Raw genomic sequence first — 22,102 nt, 5'->3', positions numbered from 1 at the left:
TCAGGAGTTACAAAGATTTCCGAACAGACAACTTGCCATGGGTTTCTACTAAGGCATCAGAGAAGCTTCTAGTTCCCATATTTGCAACATGAGGGTGTGGATGAGCATTACCATTTCAGAGGTAAGAGTCAAACATCTACTATGTGTGTCAATATTCTGGAACAGATAAATAAGGAGCTGAATATGCTATGAAGGAAGTCCAGCAGGGGACCAGAACAAGGGCAGAGAAAGATTCTCTACCACACAGAATATAATAAGCCTTACAAGAGATACAAAGAAACTCTTGGAAGCATATGGAATGGTGACCAGCTGAAACAGAAATGGGTTCTGCTTATTCCTCATGCCCAGGCCCTTGGGCTCCTAGCCAACTGCCTATGTTGGTTCCCTTTGCTGCCAAATGTGGGTGCACTGCCTGTCTCGGCACTTCATGGCCAATGTGATAAGGCTGATTTATGATAAGAAGAAAAACCGGACTTTCTCATTTGCATATTTTACCTTATGGAAAATTCCCTTAGATCTCATAACTCTCCTAGGGCTGGCATTTGGGTCATTTTCTTCTCCAGTTGGCTTAGTTCGACAACAGCAAAATGTCTGGGCATTTGGCCATAGAAGAGGGGCAAGCAATGCTTGACTGAGATAAAGTGTATTCGACTTGGCAGGTGTGCCCAAACTCCCTGAAGGCAGTGGGAGGTATGCTTTCTCTAATTATTCACAACATACTGTTGGGGTAGAGTGGGGCATTGACCCAAGGATAAGGAGAGAGTCCTCTTTCACGGCAGCACTGGCCCACCTTGGAAAAGGCAGGCCTAGGTTTAGAACACCATCCTCCAAACCTGGAAACTTGGACACCAGAAAATATGACCAAACCATCAAGAAGGTGAAAACAGTATAACTAGAAATCTGGCCTGGACATCAGCAAACACCTTGGATCCAGAGCTTACTGCCACCTCTGTGACTTTGGAGAAGTCAACTGGCCTCTCTATTTCAACATGACACAAATGCCTTCCTGCAGAGCTGCTTGCTAAGAACTTGGAAGACTAAGAAACTGGACCTTTACAGTGAGAAAATTTTGGATGAAATATTCTATATCATCTTTATAGTAAAATGTATATATACCCATTTTTATATATATTTATGACTAGGAGGCATTTTTAAAAGAAGAGACACATTTTCAGAGTTTCTAAATGAAATCTATAGCTTCACAAAAGCACAAGAACTTTTTATGTGTAAAGTCAAAGACAAATATCAACCCAATGAAGTGAGCTCACTGAGGACAAAGACAATGTCTATCCCATTCATTTCTGTATCTTCTGTGCCTGGCATGTAAGTATGCTGATTAATATTAGTGTAAATAAATGAATGACGGAGAGGACCAAATTAGAACTATATGCATATGTCTAGTCCCATGCTTAAAATAAAGTAGGCCCTTAATAAGTGTTTTTCTTTTCCCTTTTTTGTCCTTTCTTCCTTTTCTTCTAAGGTTGCCAAAAATAAAAACCTTCTTATAGGTAGGCATCAAACATTAAATATCTTTCAATAATATTGAGTTCTTGATTATATTTTTATAATGTTTTCTTCATCTGGCTCACCAATCTTTATTTTATGATTAATCCGTTTGTGTTCCATCCTCAGGGAGAGAGAGGTGGACAAATGAGAACAAATGGCAGGATGGGCCATTTGGCTTCCCTACCATTGGGAAGCCAAACCAAATATATGACTAGGTCAACCACTGCTCTGGACCTTCACAGTCGGAAGAGACAGTTTATAAGTTCACTTCCACATACAAGTGTCCATGATTCCATTACACAATCAATTACCCTGAGAAAAATTTAAGCAGGGCACCCTTGAGCCAAGTGATGAAAAGTTAGCTAACAAATCAGCTTAACTAAGTGTCAGTACACTAAATGAAACATTTTATTCTTAAAACATGCTCTGTTACAATTTCTAAACTCTCACTAATATGTATCGAAAAAGAAATGATAATGAATCTTCTAATATCTTAAGGGCAAAAAAAGGATTTCAAAGCCATTATCTTAGGAGAAGAAAATTGACAGGGGATTTATTTTTTATATTTTAGGCCACATTTTCTATTTTATTTCATAAAAAGGCTTTTACAGGGGCAGTTGTGATATGTAAAATCTTTAACCTACATATATCAAAGCTTCTTCCTTCCTTATAGATTAGGTGTGTTCTCTGAGCTCTCATTCATTTGTCTAGACCATTAGGTTTCAAAGAGTTTTAGCCTAAACCACATTCAGTGGAGTCCAGGTATAATCTCAACAGAAGTCCTCAAATAGATAAATGAAAATCAGACAGGAAGACTCAATTGGAATACCTTGGTTCCTACAGCTCTAGTTGCATTAACTCTACTCATTTCCTGCTTCTGCATCCCACACTGGGAAACATCCTAAGTGGTTAAGATCTAAAATACCAACACAGTAAGTGCAACTATAATCAACCGTGTTTATTAATTTCTTCAAGACCATATCACAGTCCAATAAACATGGAGTTGTTCAATGTGGTTGTTCTAAATGCAGTTAATAGCAGAATGTAATCTGAAGCTGCCTCGGCTCACTTACAGAACCCTTGCTCTGTTAATTGTGATTTCACACCCCACTAAACAGCACAGCCTGGAGCTAACATTTGTGAGAGGAACACTTAGCATTTGTAGTTAGGTCCTCTCTACTGTTGTTTTTCCTGACGCCCTGTGGTTAACTTTTCCTTTTTTTCATAAGCTCAGTAGATTGAAGTAGTTGCCTTTCTCAGGGAAATGCTCTTTCTTTTTTGCTTCACCTGGCAGGAAACAGCCTGTGAATACACCTATTATCTTGCTTTTTGCTTTTGTTTTAACCTTTCACTTTTTCACCATTGTTCTCAGAGCAACAGCATGTGGCCAGCACACATTTTATGTTTCCTACAGCTGGTTGCCATCAGTCCCTGTGATTAAACAATAGAATACCTTTTTCTGCTTGGGCTCACCCACGCCAGTATCTCTGACTCTTTCTTTACCTAATTGTCCCCTTGGGAAAAGACAGTATCGGCTAATGGAAGGAAAATGTCAGCAGGAATTCCAAATCACTTGGGGGAAAGTAATAGATCTCTATCTAGAAGAAGAACATATATTTGAAGAACCAAGCATAGTGTGTTATTTTGTGTTACATCCACAGGTGTTCCCAAATATGCACCACATGCAGACTAGATTTCATCCGAGCCAGAAGCCCTTAAATAAATTTTAAAGTGAGATCCTAATATAGGGAGCACCTTACCCCATCCGAATCCGACTCTTCATATGAACATTGAGAGCATCAAGGGGCAGACTGGATAATCTCTAAGACTTTCCTACTAACACATTTTATAATCTATGAATATTCAGATTGTAAAAACAAGAACATACATTTTATTGTGATGCAGAAGATAGTGGCTGTTTGGAGAAAGGAGCAATAGAACGGATGTATTAAGAGGTACACCATGAAGATTTTCATAAAACTAAGCTCCTGTTGTTAAACCGGCTCCAAAAAGAACCTTTATCTTCTCCTTTGGCTCCTCCAGTTCGAAGATAGTGTCACCGTTCTTGCCATCTCATTTGTCAAGCCTCCACAGCTCTAATAACATATTCCAGAAGAGTGTTAGAGGGCAAATATTTAAGAATTTGTTTCAATCAACACTTGTACATCATTAAACACAATCAAGATGCTAACATTTCAGCAGGAGATTTCATGTAAAGTTCATGCAATATCAGTAATATTTAAGGAAATCGATATGCTCATTCTTTGTGCAGTTTTAACTAAAATAAAAGGTAATATTCGTCAGCAAAAAAAATAATAATCAGAGCTCATTTTCTAATTCTTATAACCACTGCCAGTTTTCTACTTAATAAATAAATGATTTTTAAACCAAATCTGCTTTCCCTTGAGTATTCAGTTTTCCTCTGGATGTCATGTGAAATACCATCCTTTGGGTAACATCTGTGTGTCCCACCACAGATCCTATAAAATGGCAGCTCTCCTATTGTGAAATAGGTCACTAGTAGGCTGTGGAGGGGATGCTTGGATAGTTCCACATCCACACCACTGGGGTATTTTGGCCTACGATTTCACAGTAATTGCAGTTCAGGGCTTTTGAAATTCTCCAAGGTTATTACTGCATATGTATGCTAAACAGCAAGGTGTAAATGTCTTGTAAGTGTCAGATGAAGAACATCTGGACAGTGGATGGAGTTGGCTCCAAAGATGGTCCTGATGAGACAGCTAATGTATGCCAACTGTGGAAACAAATTCATGTTCAAAGGTCCTCTCCCTCGTTAGGATCATTTCCAAGTGTCATGACCTCGAGGAAAGGGTCTCCTGATATTAAATTGGAACATGTGTAGACAAGATAAAATATTTTTGAGGCAACAATACTGTAGGAATTAACACAAATGTGTGCGAGGAAAGCAAAGCACCAGAAAGACAAGACACTGAAGGTGACTTACATGTCATGCTTTACTTATCTGCCTTTTGGAGTCCTCCGAGATGTTCAAACACAATTCCCAAAGGCAGGGAATAATAAAAGAAAGACCAGAGAATTGGGAATCAGATAGATCTATTCAGTACATGAAGAGTCCTGAGCAAGTAGTACTTTTGCTCCTAAGCCCGTTTTACTCATCTATGTACAACAGAAATCTTAAGAGGAGTAAATGAGAACACGTAAACCATTTTGCATGTGAATTCAAAAATGTTCATTATTTTCTTCATTCAGGAATGAAGGATCTAGTGAAAAAGAAAACTAGGATTTACTGCAAAGTTTAAAACAATGGAGAAAACATTTATTTAGTAAACAAATATTTGTTGCATTCCTGCTATGTGTTGCCTGGCACCCCATTCTCCCTCACAAGGAAAGAGCATACTAACCTACACAGATCTGCTGGTACTCACAAGTTTAGTTATGATAACCAGTTTGAGCAAAGCTTGTTGGGTATGTGTACCACAGTTTACTTTATGGCCAATGGCATACTTTTGCAGTACAGACTATGGCCAAACATGCAACAGAAGTGTTCTCCATTAAATACAACTTGGACAGATCAAATGTTGTACTCCCACGAGCTAACTCATGAATTAACTTGTTCAAACTTAGAAAAATATACTGAGTTAAGAATGAAAAGAGAAAGCATAAAATATTATCTTTGTGTTTCCTAGGAGCTAAAGAAAATGGGCTGTAAAGGAGAAGAGAAAAGAAGTGAATGGGTAAAGTGATTGAAACTGGTGATGCTAAGACTAAATTTAGAGTGACAGATCTTTGAATCTGTTCAAGCGACCACAGGTAAAGAAGTTTAGAGTAGTATCTTGAATAGACTCAAGTGAAAGGAAGAAAGGTGTGTGAAGTCCAAATAGAAGAAGGCTGAAGCAGTCAGAAGCAAAGATCAATAGAAGATTGATGTTATCTAACGGTAGCAACAGAGAGAAGAAAGACAAATTTGGAGCTATTGTAATTACAACAACAACCAGGATTTGATAAAAGCTTGAGCTTAGAGAAAAATTGTGTACATAAGATTGCGATAGGAAAGATAATTCAAATCCACTTTGCAAAAAATGATTTGTGAACTTTTTAAATATGAGAGTCCATTGTAACCAGAAATATGGAGCATGAGGGAGATAACATTTTGATCTTGGGCCATCAGTTATCCTCCGTGGGCATCAGTTTCCCAGTTATCCAAAATGGACCAGGCATCCCAAAGGGCAGCGGGAAAAAACATATCTGAAAAGAGCAGTGGTATCTGCAGTCCATGGAACTCTGTCATAATGATTTGCTCGCCCTATCTTGAAATAGTGATTTATCCCAACCTGTGTGGTAAAAACAAACAATTATCACAATAAGGGAGGAGTCTTTTGGTCTTTGTCAGGTTTTTCACATTGGAGTGCTCTGCCAAAATAAATTTTGGTTACACTTTATATTTAGCTTTTAATAGTAACATAGTCTCAAGAAACCCTTTTTTCACTGTATTTAGCAGGATTACTGTCCCACTCATCCTTGTATCCTTAGAACATAAGGTTGGGGGCCTGGCACATCATAGATACAATGTGGTTTCTTAAAAATTATTGTACAGAATTTCTTGAACAATTGAATGTCATAAAGCCAAAGATTAATTCCATTCACTTTCAGAACTCAAACCGTGAAAGTAGCAGTTGCCTCACTTGAGAATGGGCCTGAAGTTCGGCCCCTCTGACTAGAGATCACTTTGCACCTTTCTATGCCCAGCCTGAGCTGTTAGGTCGCAGGTACTGACTGTCAGACTGCATGCATGTTGTCGTTTACACTCAGATTCCTGGTTTCTGCTTAGATACAGGAAGGAAAACAAAGTGGCTAGCTTCCTATTATAATGAGGAGGAGGCTCTGCCTGGCTCCTCACTCATTCACAATGATGTAAGGCGCCTCATTTTACACCAGGGCCGCTCACCAGGTGTTAAGGGATTCTTTCAACAGGGTTAATGACTTCAACAAGCCCACAGTTGCAAGTTTATGTCAATACCCCCATGGCCAATTTGTCATATAAAACCATTTAAAAAAATACACAGCTGCACTAGTCATTCTTTTTCATTTTAGCCTGGTTTTTTTCATTTTAAAATTTCACTGAAGTGTAATATGCATACATCATAATTGTATAATTTGATGAATTTTCACAAACTAAAATTTCCTCCCATGAAATAAGAATCCAGATTAATTAGGAGAACGTTATCAGTACTCAAGAAGCACTCCCGTGCTTCCTTCCAGTCACTCACTTCCCACATCCCCAAGAATGAAATCTATACTGACTTCCAACACCATAGATTACTGTTGCTTGGTTTTGGGTTTTATATAAGCAGTTTCATAGAGGAGGCACTCTTTTGTCTCTCACAGGCCTCCCTTTATTGCCTGGGGAAATGGGCCTTTAACTCTGGAGTGCCATAATTTCATACTGATAACTTGGGTGCAATACAAAGAAAAGAAAGCACACCTTGAGGCTGTGTTATATGAGAGCTTTGTGTTATTCTTGGTCTTTTTAAAAACACAAATAAAATCAGAACCAGTTCAAAGTTTCAAGCTATACAAGAGGCATGTTAGTCTTGCCAGTTGACAATCTATATTGTCAATATAGCTTCAATGTTGTAGCTATTCCAGAAGCTATATGTTAGGAGCTTCCCACATTTGGATGTGTACTAAGACAAGGGAATCAATTCTCCTGGAAACACATGCAGGGATTGGATAAGAAGGCAGAAGACAGCCCAAACTTGTTGGCACAGGCACAGTAGTTGCCATAAAATTTAAACACAAATAATTATTACAGCCACAAGGGCCCAAAACCTCTGTAGCGGAGGCCCCTAATGAAATGGGATAATAAAAATTAAGACAATTTGGCTGGAAGTATCTTAGAAAATATGCTGCTCTTAGCAGAGGAGTCATTTAATGTCCTAGTCCAGACTGACTCAGAATAAGAGGTGCCCAGCCCCCTCCCAATAAAACCCAGTATGACAGGAAAAGATCAAGGGAGCAGGAATATAAATATGTTTTTCTAAAGAAACATAATAAATCAATTTGCTGTGAGCACCTTGTTTCTTTTCCTTGAGTGATCACTTTCCATTTTCTCTTGGTATTTTATGAAATTTAGCACCCATAAACACCAGAATTTACTGGACATCTAAGACATAAGGTCTCACCTTTCATCATTCAGACAGCAAGCAATTCCCCAAGATCACAAGACTCTTAAAAATCAGCCAGGAGAAAGGCAGGATGCTGGAGGATTAGCATCAGGTGGTTCTGTTCACTAAATGAGGAAACAAACACTAGGTAGTTAAAGTTTTCCAATCTTGGAACAACAGTGGCTTTAGACTATAGGTGGTTATATGGAGAGTCCAGAATACCCCCCAATTTCACTGGAGCCATTGGCAAATTCTACTCACTATCAAGAATTCAAATAGTGGCTAACACTTATTAAGCTAAAGTTACATATTAATTATTTCATTTAATACTAAAACCAACCCCATGAGATTATCTCCATTTTATACACATGCAAAATGAGGCACAGATAGGTAACCATATGCCAAGGTCATGAAGTAGATTTAAACATTTTTTTGACCAGAGAGCCTACATTGTAAACAGTGACTTTCAAACTTTCAAAAAAATTTTGCCATGATTCAGTAAGAAATTATTTTACATTGTCACTCAAAATATACACTCATACATGCATAAATACATCCTACCAAAAAGTTTTAGAAAATAATATTAATCTTTACTACATGCCTTAGATCAGTGTTTTGATATTTTCTACTGTATTTTAAACTCTCCTATTTCCTTTTAAGTTACTCATTACAATTCACTAATGTATTTCATGACACACAAATAGTTTATGCTCTGCAATTAGAAAAACACTGATTTCTTTCCAGTCAAGATGGAGAAGTAGGTAAGTGCTGTGCTTGCATCCTCTCACAACCACATCAAAATTACAACTAAATTACAGAACAACCATCACTGAGAATTGCTTAAAGTCTAGCTGAACAGAAGTCCTATAACTAAGGATATACAGAAGGAACCATGTCAAGACTGGTAGGATGGGCTGAGATGCTGAAAAGGTTGGTCCCACACCCACATGTGGCAGTTAAAAATTGGGAAGAATATGTTGGCTGCAGGGGTGCCTGCCTGAGGAGCAAGGGGTCCCAGTCTCACTCCAGATTCCCCAGCCCAAGATTCTAGTGACAGGAAGAGAAGTCCTCACAACTCTGGCTATGAAAACCAGAAGGGATTGTGCCTGAGAGAGACAAAGTTCTGCTGGAGTCCCAAAAGCTCCTCCTAAAAGTCCCGCACAAGAATTTAATTTCCTGATAGACTCACTCGCTCTGAGCTTCAGTGCTGGGGCGGCAGCTTGAGAGGCACCAGGGACATACGGGGAGGAACTGAATTGTCTGGCTTCAGGGTGAGGGCTGCAGGGGCAGCTTTCTCTCAGACAGAAGCACTGGCAGAGGTCATTGTTCCATTGTGGCCACATGCAGATGCAGGTGGCCACCATTTCTGAGTCTCCATTAACCTGGCTAAGACCATTCACCCTACTCTGGTGATTCCCTGAGACCCTGCCCAACCCAAAACATTTCCAGTGGCTTTTCCATACAAACAGCCTGTCTTGACTCATGCTACAGACTTTCCTAAAATCTCTCAAAGGTTCACAAACCCCAAACAAGTAGCATTTGGCCTTGGCATGCTCCACACCTCTTTCTGAGCTGCCCCAAGCCCAACATTGTGGCAGCCAGCCTCAAATAGAACCTTGGCCTCTCCCAGGTACCTCCAAGCCAGCACGCGTGGCAGCCATCTGCAGATTGCTTTGTGGCTCATGCCAGGTAACCTCAGGCAGGGCACAGGCTGCAGCTGAACTTGGCTTGGGGCAAGGTCCCTCCCCAGGGCAGCATACTCAGTGACCAGTCTTCCAACCTAGCCAGAGCACCACTCAGATGCCTCCACAGACAGCATACCAAAAGGGCAGACTGGGAAGGCACGAAACCCCTGCTAAAGTATATCCTGCTTTGTAGGGTCAGCCCTTGCACAGCAGCAACTCCACTGTAGTCATGGCCAGTCTTCACAACCAATCACCCTGAGGGTCAGTCCCTGCCATTGCTGTGCAAAGAGCCAAGACTCAACTACAACAGGAAGGCACACACAAACCCCCCAAGGAACACACCTGGAGCACCTGGCTGAGGTGACCAGGGAGACTGCACCACTGAGTCCCACAGGAACCTACTACATAAGGCAACTCTACTAAGACTGAGAGACATAGCAGACCTACCTAATACATAGAAACAAATACAAGGAGGCAGCCAAAATGAGGAGACAAAGAAACATGTCTCAAATGAAAGAACAGAACAAAACTCCATAAAAAGAACCATAAAATGGAGACAAGCAGTCTACCAGATGCAGAGTTCAAAGTGCTGGTTCTAAGGATGTTCAATGATCTCAGTGAGAACTTCAACAAAGAGATACGAAACATAAAAATAGAGATAGAAGACATAAGAAAGAGACAGTCAGAAATAAAGAATATAATAACTGAAATGAAGAATACATTAGAGGGAATCAATAGTAGATTAGATGAAGCAGAGGATGGAATCAGCGATTTAGAAGATAAGGTAACAGAAAACACTCAATCAGAACAGTAATGAGAAAAAAGAATTCCCCCCCAAAAGATGATGATAGTTTAAGGGCTTCTGGGACAATATCAAGCATTTGCATCATTGGGGTACCATAAGGAGAAGAGAGAGAACAATGTATTGAAAATCTATTTGAAGAAACAATGATGAAAAACTTCCCTAGCTACCGAAGGAAAGAGACATGCAAGCCCGGAAAGTACAGAGTATCCCAAACAAGATAACCTGAAGATCCACACCAAGACACATCTCAATTAAAATGTCAAAGCTTAAAGACAAAGAGAGAATCTTAAAAGCAGCAAGAGAAAAGCAGTCAGTTACCTACAAGGGAGCTCCCATAAGCCTGTCAGCTTATTTCTCAACAGAAACTTTTCAGGCAAGAAGGGATTGGCATAAAATATTCAAAGTGATAAAAATCAAGGAACTACAACCAAGATTACTCTATCATTTAGAACCAAAGGACAGATAAAGAGCTTCCCAGACAAGAAAAAGCTAAAGGAGTTCATCACTACCAAACCAGTATTGTAAGAAATGTTAGAGGGTCTTCTTTAAGAAGAAGAAGAAAGAGAGAGAGAGAGAACAAAAATATAAATAATAAAATGACAATAACTACATATCTTTCAACAATTACTTTCAATGTAAAAAGATTAAATGTTCTAATCAACTCATGGGATGGCTGAATGGATAAGAAAACAAGACTCACATATGCTGCCTACAAGAGACTCACTCAAATCAAAAGACACACACAGACTGAAAGTAAAGAAATAGAAAAATATTTCATGAAAATAAAAATGAAAAAGAAAAGCTGGGGCAGTAATACTTATACTAGACAAAATAAACTTTAAAACAAAGGCTATAACAAGAGACAAAAAAGGACTCAGTAATCCCACTTCTGTATATTTATCCAAAGAAACCTTTCAAAGGGACATATGCATCTACATGTTCATTGCTGTATTATTTACAACAGCCAAGAAACCTGGGTGTTCATTCATGGATGAATGGATAAGGAAGAGGTGGCATATATATAAAAGGAATATTACTGAGCCATAGCAATGAATGAAATCTTGCCATAAGCAACAACATGAATGGACCTACAGGCTATTGTGCTCAGTGGAGTAGGTCAGACAGAGAAAGACAAATGCCATATGATTTCATTTACATGTGGAATCTAAATAACAAAATAAACAAAGAAAACAGAAACAGACTCATAGATACAGATAACATTTTGATGGTTACCAGGTAGCAAGGGATTTGGAAGAATAAGTGAAAAGGGGGGAAAGATTAAGTATAAATTGGTAGTTGCAAAATTGTTGTAGAGATGTAAAGCATAGCATGGGAAATATAGTCAATGTTATTATAATAAGTATGTATAGTGTCGGATGGATACTAGATTTATCGGGGTGATCACTTCATAAGTCACATGGGTGGCTGATTACAGTGTTGTACACCTGAAACTAATTAAATATTGTATGTCAACTATAATGGAAAAATTAAAAAATTATTTAAAATAAGGAAAGAAAAACACTGATCTAAAGCATTATGCTATTTTGCTTTCCCAGGCTCTTTCAATTTGATTCTCTAGGAATAGATTTTAAGACAACATTGTTAAATTTACCACCAGTGGTGTGCTGGTCAATGTTTAACAACTAGACATATAGGACTTCTGAGGGGACTGGTTATTAATGTTCGCTGATTTCTCCAATATAAATATTCCCATTGTGGCAAATTTGAAGCTATCAATGTGACATTACTAAATGTACTTAGAAAGAAATATATATATATGGCTCTTCAGAGCTCATACCAGCCAACTGAAGTATACAAATAATTTTCCCAAAAATTTTCAACAAAACAGAACTGAAAAGAAAAATGTTTTAAAGTCATGTCATTGACTACAAGAGCTAGAAATAACTTATCAGTGGCATTTAATTGCCTATTTGATGGCAATTATTCTAAGCCCAGTCTCACAGTGTCTGATATATACAAGTTGTTTCTATTTGAGTATGGAGTTCATAAGTGCCATAACTTGAAGAATATCAGTTAGGCCCTGATACTTCCTTTTCTGTACACTGAGGTATCTAAAATTTTATGATTAAAAATATTTCTTTTCTCGTAAGCCAATATTTTGGCCTATTTAAAAATTTGTCCATCCATAAATGGGTAACAAATTAACTTGCATTAATGTGCTAAAAACAGATGGTTTAATAAAACAAATCGTTTCATTTGTAATAAGTAAGAGAATTGAGAAAATGAGAATTCTGATAAGAGTATGAGGGAAGAAATGACTTTGGAATAGTTGCATTTCTAGGAAAAACCATCATAAATAGGGTAACACAGTGGGAGCCACCATGAGCCCTGGGGCCATCTGAGATTCAGGACAATGCCAGACATCTGGAGAAGGGCATGTTTGGGTAGGAGGAAAGTTACAGAATGAAATAAACAATCTATGTAGAATATTACTCATAGTCTCTAGCACAGAGCAGGTGCTCAATGAATGCTAGAATCTTTAGGGAAAGCAAATGGGAAAAAGAGCAGGATTTCTTTTCAGAAATCATTAGTGACAAGTGACATAAAACAGATTTTAAACTGACAGGGAAAAAGAAGAGTTTATTATCTCAAATAACTGGGAAATTTTAGCTTAATTAAATATCATATATAATATTGTCAGGTTTCACTATTTCTCTGTCTCTTTGCTCTGCATCTCAGACAGGCTCTTGCCTCATGGGGATAAGATGGCTGCCAATAGTTTCAGGCTTATACCCATCTTTCTAAGTCACTCTAACAGAAATAGGATGCTTTTCTCCTAGTGGTTGCAAAAAATGTTCTCAAATTAGCCCTGGTTGGCAATGATTTGGTCACAGGCTCATCCCAGAGAACCAACTGCTGTGGTCAGGGACACATCACATTCTGGTTAGTCATGTGTGTCATGAGGCATTTACCTCTCAAACCAGGAATGGATTCACTTCACCTTGTAAACATATGTGTTGGTTCCCAATTGAAACCTGTGATATGGTTTTCAGAAAACAAATGGATGTTAATCAAACTACAAGAGAAAATTCAGGCTACCCCTTATGCTCATCATTTCCATACAGCTCCCTGCCCCACAAATTGTAACCACTTAGAATCCAAGAACTCTAATCTCTGCCTATTGAAGTCAAGTAGACTGCCATTGCCTCCTGGCAGAAAAGTACCTCCATAAAGAATGTTGGGGAATTCATAGGGTAACCATGGGGCTTCCTTCATGGGATTCTTTCTCTAAAGAGTCATAGTTTGCCTTTTATGTTTTGTCCAGTTTTATAGCTATTTTAAGGAGTAAGGCAAGTCCAGTACCAGTTATTATAACTTGGCCAGAAACAGAAGCCAGCTATAGATATTCTAAAGACTTCATTTGGCACTAGGTAAAGATGGTGCTGTTTCAAACATTTTATCATTTATATACTGAGGGAAACTAGAGAGATGGGGGTGATATTTTTATAGAAACACGTATGATATGTGTTGCTTTTTGTAAGATTGATTGGGCAATAATGATAAAAGTCTTCTTAAATCCTAATTCTATATTTACTTCTCACTCTACCTTGAACAATTTGCATCTCTCTCTCTCTCTCTCTCTCTCTCTCTTTCTCTCTCTCTCTCTCTCTCTCTCTCTCTCTCTCTCCCTCTCTCTCTTTCCCTTCCTCCCTCCCTCCCTGCCTCCCTCCCTCCAGTAATATATAATGTAATTCTTTCTCACCAGGAAGCAGTAAGAGTTAGTTCATTGTGCAAAACAATGACATTATTCAAGAGAAAGGACTATGTACACACAGGACATTATTAATAATAGCCACTTAATGGATCGTATTGCCAACAGGTAAAAATGTTCTCCTGTGAACAGTATCCCTCCCTTTCTTCTCCATTACCACTGTGTTCAGAGCTAAAGGGAAAGCTTTTGACAAACCCAGTTTCCTCACTCTCTGTTCATGCTGACAAACCTGTAAGTTCTATTAGAGTTGGCAGCTTCTAAGAGGAAAAGGACAAAGGTAAACCACAGGGAGTTTGGGAAGGCTCCAGTTCCAAGGCTTTGTAATGAGGGTAGGAAATGAGGATGAAATAAACAGCTGAGATGGCAACACATACACACAAACACACACACAGAAAGAGAGAGAGAGAAAGAGAAATACTGGCACTTTGTCGTTTAGAAAAATAAAAATTTACTTTAAAGAGTAGTGAATAAATCTTTCATTTATTCTATAGTAAATGATCCAACCAAGTTAATATTATTGATTAAAAGCAAATTACTAGCAATCATCCTAAGGTTCAAAGTTTAATGGAATTATAAATCTGTTTGCCTACCTCATAAAAACCTTTTCCTCTAAATTCAGAAGATAGAGGAAATAGGAGATATGACTTTGTGAGGTGGGGAGAGGGGGCGGGGGGAGGGGAGGTGTCCAAAGCCAACCAGTGAAGTGAGCATTTCTCCTTTTGGCATCATCAACACCCCTTTCTGGCTCCATCATTGAAATAAGCAGTGCCCCCCTCCTCAATGTAGTCACTGATGAATCTTGGGCTTCTTTTAACTTCTCTATGAGTAAAACTGTCTCATCAGGAAGGATCTGATCAATTCATTCCCACTACTTGAACTAATTTTTTGGTTATTTGAAATTTTATATACATTGAGGAATTTCAAACTTCCTCAAACTAGAGAAATTTGAGAGAAAGCAGAACTCTCCTTCCTAACTTGAAATAATACAGAGGCCTGGCTGCCACATTTCTGCCTTGTCATTCATACTTTCAAGGAACTTAACCTGTTATTTGGTATGCAGCTTTCCATTCCTTCTAATCTCTCTCAGATGAATAGTGTATGTTTTCATCTTTCTAATTTCTTCAAGCGCTCTCAACTTTTCCAATTTTACTTTATATTTTTTTTCCTTAAAAATCAGCAATTTATAGTCAAAGGAAAGATCAGAGCTATTTGAGCTGAATTTCTTTATTGCTATTCTCTGAGTGGAATTTCTAATTCTTATGACCGATCTCTGAAGAACTTACATGCAGCTTGGAATTTATAATTTAACTAACATTTGACAACTGTATGTGAGCCACTGTGGAAAATACAACAACATGTAAGGAATTGTTTATATATACAGTAACTTATACTTTAATGGGGAAGAATGAACCATTTTTATTATTATTAAGTTTCAATTATAAAAAAACTATGCAAATAAGTATAAAGCAAAATATGATTACCATGATAAATATAAAACAAACTACATAGGAATGCAGCAAATGAAGAGACCCTCTTACAAGTAGAGTGATGCAGAAGGCTACTAAGGAGTAGAAATTTTAAGCTAAATCTGATCAAAATGATTAAGTTTGAAATAGTCGGCCACTGATAATTTCTTAAAGGCTTCTGGATAAAAAAGACCTTTGTTCCCTAGCAAGAGTAAAGGAATTAGAATTGTGTAATGATACGTCCTGCTATTAAAAATGCCAGCATCATTACAGTCTCTGTTTATCCAATTTAAAATAGCAGTTTAAGAATAAGAGCCATGTCTTTTGTTGCCTATAATCTTGCAGCTGAAAAATTTATAATCAAATTGCATATGTTAGCACTAACCCTAACTTTTCTTCAGATCAGCTGAGTATGTAGGCTTTGAACACTCAGAAGCCCTTTAGCAACTTAAGAGTTTATTTATAAGGAAAGAGTGAGCATGGTTTCTGGCATTATATTTCCCCTGGATAAACTACTTATTCACTGAATCAGAGTGGATTTTATTTCTGATGCCAAGTCCCTGAGAAAAATCAAGAGAGGAAGAAAAATACATATTAGCCTATGTAGAATGCTTTCTGCCCATATATTCCAGGGGTTATATTCAAGGCAAACCTCTGAGAGTCCATTAATGCATGGATTAATAAAACATTGGTGAGCAGGTAGCCTACAGAGAAGGCTACACATGATTGTTTACAGTTGACACATCACTCATCATCCGTGAATGGAGACCTTTGACTGCAATTCTCTAGCTGCGTACGAATATGGCTGCAGTAGGGAGTCTGTTTATCTGGGGAATGTGTTGCTAGTTGATTTATAATGAAAAGAAATCTGAAAAGAAGTATTTGGTACACTTTCTCACGATCTGATAAGCTGTTACACAGATAAACAGTTGCATTGAATTAAGCATGTTTGTCTATTTTTCAATGTCAAATTTTAAATTCCCATTCTTTCGGTTTCTTAGGATTTCATTTTAAGTAATGCTAAATGTTTTTAAATTATGTGTGGCCCTACCATCTTAATCATTACAATTTCTGCTTTAAGAAAAAGGTAAATGAGAAAATATTAAAACAGTACATAAACATTACTTTAATTGATTCTTAATTTGTAATTTTCTAAAACTATATTAAATGTTACTTAAAGATGCCCTGTCAGGACTTACAGGAAAAATATTTTACATGACATTGCTGTCAGTCAACGTATTTTTGGGATCTGTATGTCTAATTTCTAAGTATATATAATATACATAATATATAATGGATTGCTTTTTGAGTCAAGCACTTCATAACAATTGCCATGTTAAAGGAGACCCATGATATTCTTATTTTTAGGATGATCACAAATGTTAAAGATAGTTGGTAGAAACAGAAATGAGTGCTTTTCTATCACTCTCTACATCAAAATGTCTAAGCATTTAGAATTAGGGATAATATTAATTTGTTTATAATTGAGTATCCAGCTCATGGTCTAGCACACACATAGTATTCAATAAATATTTGATGAGTGAATGTATCTCCAAAGCTTTGAAATGGGATAATATCCACATACCTAATTGAGTATTCTCTTGACTAAAAACTTAAGAAATAAATATAAGTTAACTTGGAGATGTATCTCTACTGGCTTTATAGGGACCCATCCAACTAACAAATATAAGGGCAGTATATTTTCCTCCTACATATATACAAGGTAATTCCTGTAGTTCTACCTGTTGGCAGTTCTTTCATCAAAGAGCATAGTAAAGCAAGAGCACTTGAGACGATTAGGTATGTAATAAAATAAAGCAATCTAATTCTCTACTTGAATTTCCATTTCCTATGCCACAAATAAAATAGCAAAGAGTCATTTGCAAACATAATTGTGTCTTCAAGAAACATTTGTTGAATATCTTCTGGATTCCAGACACAATGCCAGGCCCTGAAGACACAGAGATTTAAAAAAAAAAAAAAAACATAGCCCCTGCTTGTGAAACAGGTAGACTAATAGATACTATTTAGTGTAAGATAATTTTCATTTGAAGCCTTCTTTGACTAAGAGCATTTTCCCAAGAGAGAATTAAGCTTTTCTTAAACTTTAAGGTCATCTTTACTCTTTGAGTAGTCAAACTTCATATTCAATAGATACCTACATTTTTTCATAGACAATAGTAATAGTGTGCTGGTGACCTTCTTTTAATTCACTATTCTCTTTTATTACACACATAAAACAATTATTTTATAGAGCAATTTTTGCTTCTTTATCATTAGTGATAACGATCACAGTCTTTTGTCTTCAATGGCAATTTTGCTTCAGAGGGAATTGCGCATAAAGATCAATGAGAGACCAGAATTGATATGAAACAAAAAACATTCTACTACAGTATCAACTTTTAAAAATATTATTATTATTAGCCTTTTAGGTGCCCTGTGGCAAATCTCCTAGAGAGACTCTGGGTTAACACTGAGCATTACAATGGCTGCTGCCGTCACTGCTGAGGTTCACACCTAAATAAATAAACAAAACAAAACCCAGAGCACTTGTGTGTCTCAAGAAAACAAGCCATCACTTGCTCCATGCAAAAGGAAAAGAAAGCATGTGGAAAGCTGGTTTTTAAAGGGCACTGCTAACATGAGAAGCGAGAAATGTCAAAAATGTTGAACATTGGGCTCGTTCCTGTCTCAGTATTTTTGCTGAGTTTTGTTTCTTCAGACCTTAAAAATCCTAAATGCTATGCCACTTCATTTATTCCCAATTATCAGATAAGGAAACAAATATGAATTATAATAGTAAAAGCAAATATTTTTTTGAACTAGCTTCAGCAAGAATATAAAACAGAAAGTAAATAATTTCACTGGAAAAGGAAGGATGGAAAGAATTCCTGGACTTTCCTGGTAATAACTATTGAGTCTTAAATGATAAGTTAGTGTTTACCAGATAAATGGATATAGAAGGGCATTTCTCACCAAGGGAACAATATAAACAGAAGTAATAGGTCATCAACATCCTGGTGTCCACTAAGGTGAACATAGTTCAATATGGCTGAAGCACAGTGTTTGAAGGCAGAAGTGAGACAATGTTGATGGGCATGGTGAACAGTAAGACTTGAAAACTAGCCAAGGACAAGATCATGAAGAATGAAGAAGTCAATTCTCCAACCTAGAGGTAAGGGGAAGTTGATATAGATTGGCAGGAGATATAGATATACATCTCCTTTTAATCTGAACAGCAATTAAGAGTATGCATTAGACAGAGCATTTCCTCCAAAGGATACTACTCAGATTGTTAACATTTGCTAACTTCTCTGAGAGCACACAGGTGGTACGGCTTTCAGGCATCCTGACTGAGTTGAGGAGCATCCAGGAGAGCCTCCTCCTTCATAAAACCCCACCAACACACAATTATGTACAAAAGCAGGAGAGCAGACAAGCACACTCAACCACATACATGAGCACGTACTGTATCCTATTAAATGAATGCTCCAGGAGTCTCTGTCATCACTTTTTTCACCTAATCCTTAATGTTCTATAAGCTTATCTCATTTAGGCAAAAAGGGGGTAAGAAAGTAGAGTGAGTATGTTGACCAGTGTTTGTTCTAGTGTTAGGGAGTTGGGTGACAAGGAGTAGAGCAATAGGTCCATTGGTCTGTGTGCATGCAACTGGGCTCCACAGCAGGTTTTGGAAAGATCCATGAGAAGACCCTAGCCTACTATCAAAAACAATCTTCACAGCAGTGCTTTGCCCGATTCCTAAAAGATGCATATTTTCTAGGGTATGATGTAAAAAAAAAAAAAAAAGCTCAACTTATAAAACTGTCTTAAGCTGAAATCCACTGTGGAAACCCCAGTACCAGCACTCATTGAATTCTAAATGTGAGGGCCACATGGGAGTTGCCTAACACTAGCTGGAGGAGGCAGCCACCAGCAGTCATACTTTCCTCATCGTCTATACTATACGGGTTATACAACAATACATTTTAAAGTTTTATACTTAAAGAAGGTTATCTTTTCCTAATTTACACACACACAGAAGGTGCTTTGGAGGTTGGCAGTCACTCTCTAGGAATCTACTACTATGTCCTGTTAGAGATAATAAGAGCCTGGCACAGTGGGTATAGAAGATAAGAAACAGCTTAAAGAGATGTTAAGCAGGTAGACTCTATAGAACTTATTGGCTAATTGAAAGAAAATTAGAAAGATGAAATGAGAAGGGCTCTAGCATGCAGGTTTTTGGCTGGCTTGAGAGCCTGGGTACAGAGAAGATCCATTCACGGAGATAAGGGAAAGTTTATGACATGTAGACCTTGAGGTGTCAGAGGGATGTGTGTGTAGAGCTGTTTAGCAGGCAGTTAACCTAGGAGTCATTTAAGTGATAGTTAAAACTGAATGCTGGATGAGCTAGCCCAAGAGTGGGGCACGGGTGGAGAGTGTTCAACAATGAAATTTGAGATGTAGTTAGAAACTAAACGTGAGTACAAAAATCTAGAGTTGCAACTGGTAGAAAATAGTCAAGATTTCAATTACGGTCAAATAAAATGAGGACTACAGTGGGTTTTTGGAATTTAAGAACTAGATCACTAGCAGCTTTTTCCCAAGCCATTTGGTTGGAACAATGGAGGCAGAATCTTGGTTGCACTGGGCTGAGAGCATCTGTGATGAGAAGTGGAGACAATGCTACAGACTATACTTTTAAAGAGGTCATCTATGAAGGGAGGACAGAGATGTGGTGGTAGGAATGCAAAAATGGTGACAGAGTTACAATTGTATTTTGCTTTGCTTCCGAATGGAAAGAGAAGAATATATAAAAAGGGGTTGGTTATAAAGTTAGCTGAAAGAGAGGGGATAAAGACTCATAACGAAGTTGTTACTCCAATAGAGAAAGTACTGAATTTGGGATTAGAAAAACCAGAGTCAGAACACTACCTCCATTCTAAGTAAATTGTATTGAGTCACTTTACCTCTTTAGTCCTGAGTGCCCATTTCTGGGAGCCAGGACCATTAAGATCTACATCACAGTGGATTGCAAGGACTAGGTGAGAATACCATGGGAGAGAGCCTGGTGCAATGGTGCAATATGTGTTTAGTAAATGGTAATTTGAGCAATTATCTTATCAAAAGTCTGAATGGGGATGGACCATCGGTGTAATCACTGTTGCTTTCTTTACATTTTTGTTCATATAATTTTTATCTCTCTAGGAATTTGGTGACAGGCTCTGCTAGTCTGTTCCTCCATTATTTGAAGGACAGGCCAAAGACCCAGGTTGGAAATGAGAGAGGAAGACTAGTGGACAACATTGACTCCATCTGTTGATACTTCTTAGAGGTACAAAACAGAATTCATGAAGATGTTGACAAGACTCCAAGTTCTTACCTTAGCTTTGTTTTCAAAAGGATTTTTGCTCTCTTTAGGGGACCATAACTTTATAAGAAGGGAGATTAAAATAGAAGGTGACCTTGTTTTAGGGGGCCTATTTCCTATTAATGAAAAAGGCACTGGAAATGAAGAATGTGGGCGAATCAATGAAGACCGAGGAATCCAACGCCTGGAAGCCATGTTGTTTGCTATTGATGAAATCAACAAAGACAATTACTTGCTACCAGGAGTGAAGTTGGGTGTTCACATTTTGGATACATGCTCAAGAGATACCTATGCATTAGAACAATCATTGGAATTTGTCAGGGCATCTTTGACTAAAGTGGATGAAGCTGAGTATATGTGTCCTGATGGATCCTATGCCATTCAAGAAAATATCCCACTGCTCATTGCAGGGGTCATTGGTGGCTCTTACAGCAGTGTTTCCATACAGGTAAGACTGGCCAGTGCTACTGCTAAAATGCTGTATCTCTTTGATTTTATGTCTTGGGGGAATGAAAATAAATCCTAATAATTTCATCAATGAATGATATTAAAAATGTAATTGTGCATTCCTATGGGAATTTGATAATGTAGATTTATAGACAGAACAGTCCTCTATCAATGAAAATTGTTTAGAAGTATATCAGATAGCTACCGCAGCATAACCTACTACAAAATTCAGTGACTTAAAACAAAAAAATCATTTATTATTATAGTTTACAAGTCCAAACATCAGCAGGAGTGAGCTAAAAGGCTGGGTTCAGCTGGATGTGGCTCTGCTCCAGATTGTCCCTTATTTTCTCCTTGAAATCTGTGAGCAAGCCCAGGCATATTCTTCTGAGAGTGATGGCAGAGGAACAAGAGAATGCAAACTTAACTGCATAGGCCCCTTTCAAGCTTCTACCTGCATTCACATCTGCTAACATCCCATTATCAAAGCAACTTATAGGGCTCAGCCCAGAGTCAAGAAGTAGGAAAATATGTTTTGCCCACAGGATGAGTGCATCAAAGTTATATCACAAAAGATGTGGGTATATATGGTGGAGTAATGATTTAAAGTTGTTGATATAATCAATCACAAGAAGGTACAATATCACCAAACTCTAATTTAATTTTTCACACTAATTTTTGCTAAAGCATAGTTTTGCTCAGAGATAAATTATAAACAATTTTTCATGGTATAAACCTGAAAATATACTCGGAAAAGCCAGATAATTACTACAAAAAGAAAAAAAAGGAAGAATTTAACATGCAACTTAAATTAGATAAAAAGCTGGTAATTGGCTCTCATAATTTTGTTAAGGAAAGAAGGAACATATTATTCAAACTCTCGCAGTGCTCACTTCCAGGGTCATAGAATTTTAGAGATGGAAATGAGGTGAGAAATCATCTAGCT

At 37.7% G+C, this 22,102-nt stretch overlaps 1 protein-coding gene across 1 annotated transcript in view; it reads left to right on the top strand.

The window, feature by feature from the left end:
* Nucleotides 1-22,102, top strand: part of GRM3 (glutamate metabotropic receptor 3) — a 208,387-nt gene that overhangs the window by 95,345 nt on the left and 90,940 nt on the right. Inside the window, exon 2 of the mRNA XM_039878230.1 lies at nt 20,547-21,157. Coding sequence (XP_039734164.1) covers nt 20,690-21,157 — 468 coding nt within the window. The 5' untranslated portion in view covers nt 20,547-20,689. The remainder of the gene's footprint in view (nt 1-20,546; nt 21,158-22,102) is intronic.

Source organism: Pteropus medius, unplaced genomic scaffold, assembly GCF_902729225.1.
Source record: "Pteropus medius unplaced genomic scaffold, Ma_sr-lr_union100, whole genome shotgun sequence".
Lineage (NCBI taxonomy): Eukaryota > Metazoa > Chordata > Mammalia > Chiroptera > Pteropodidae > Pteropus > Pteropus medius.
Note: the sequence above shows the minus strand (reverse complement) of the source record. Positions and strands in the feature narration are given on the sequence as shown.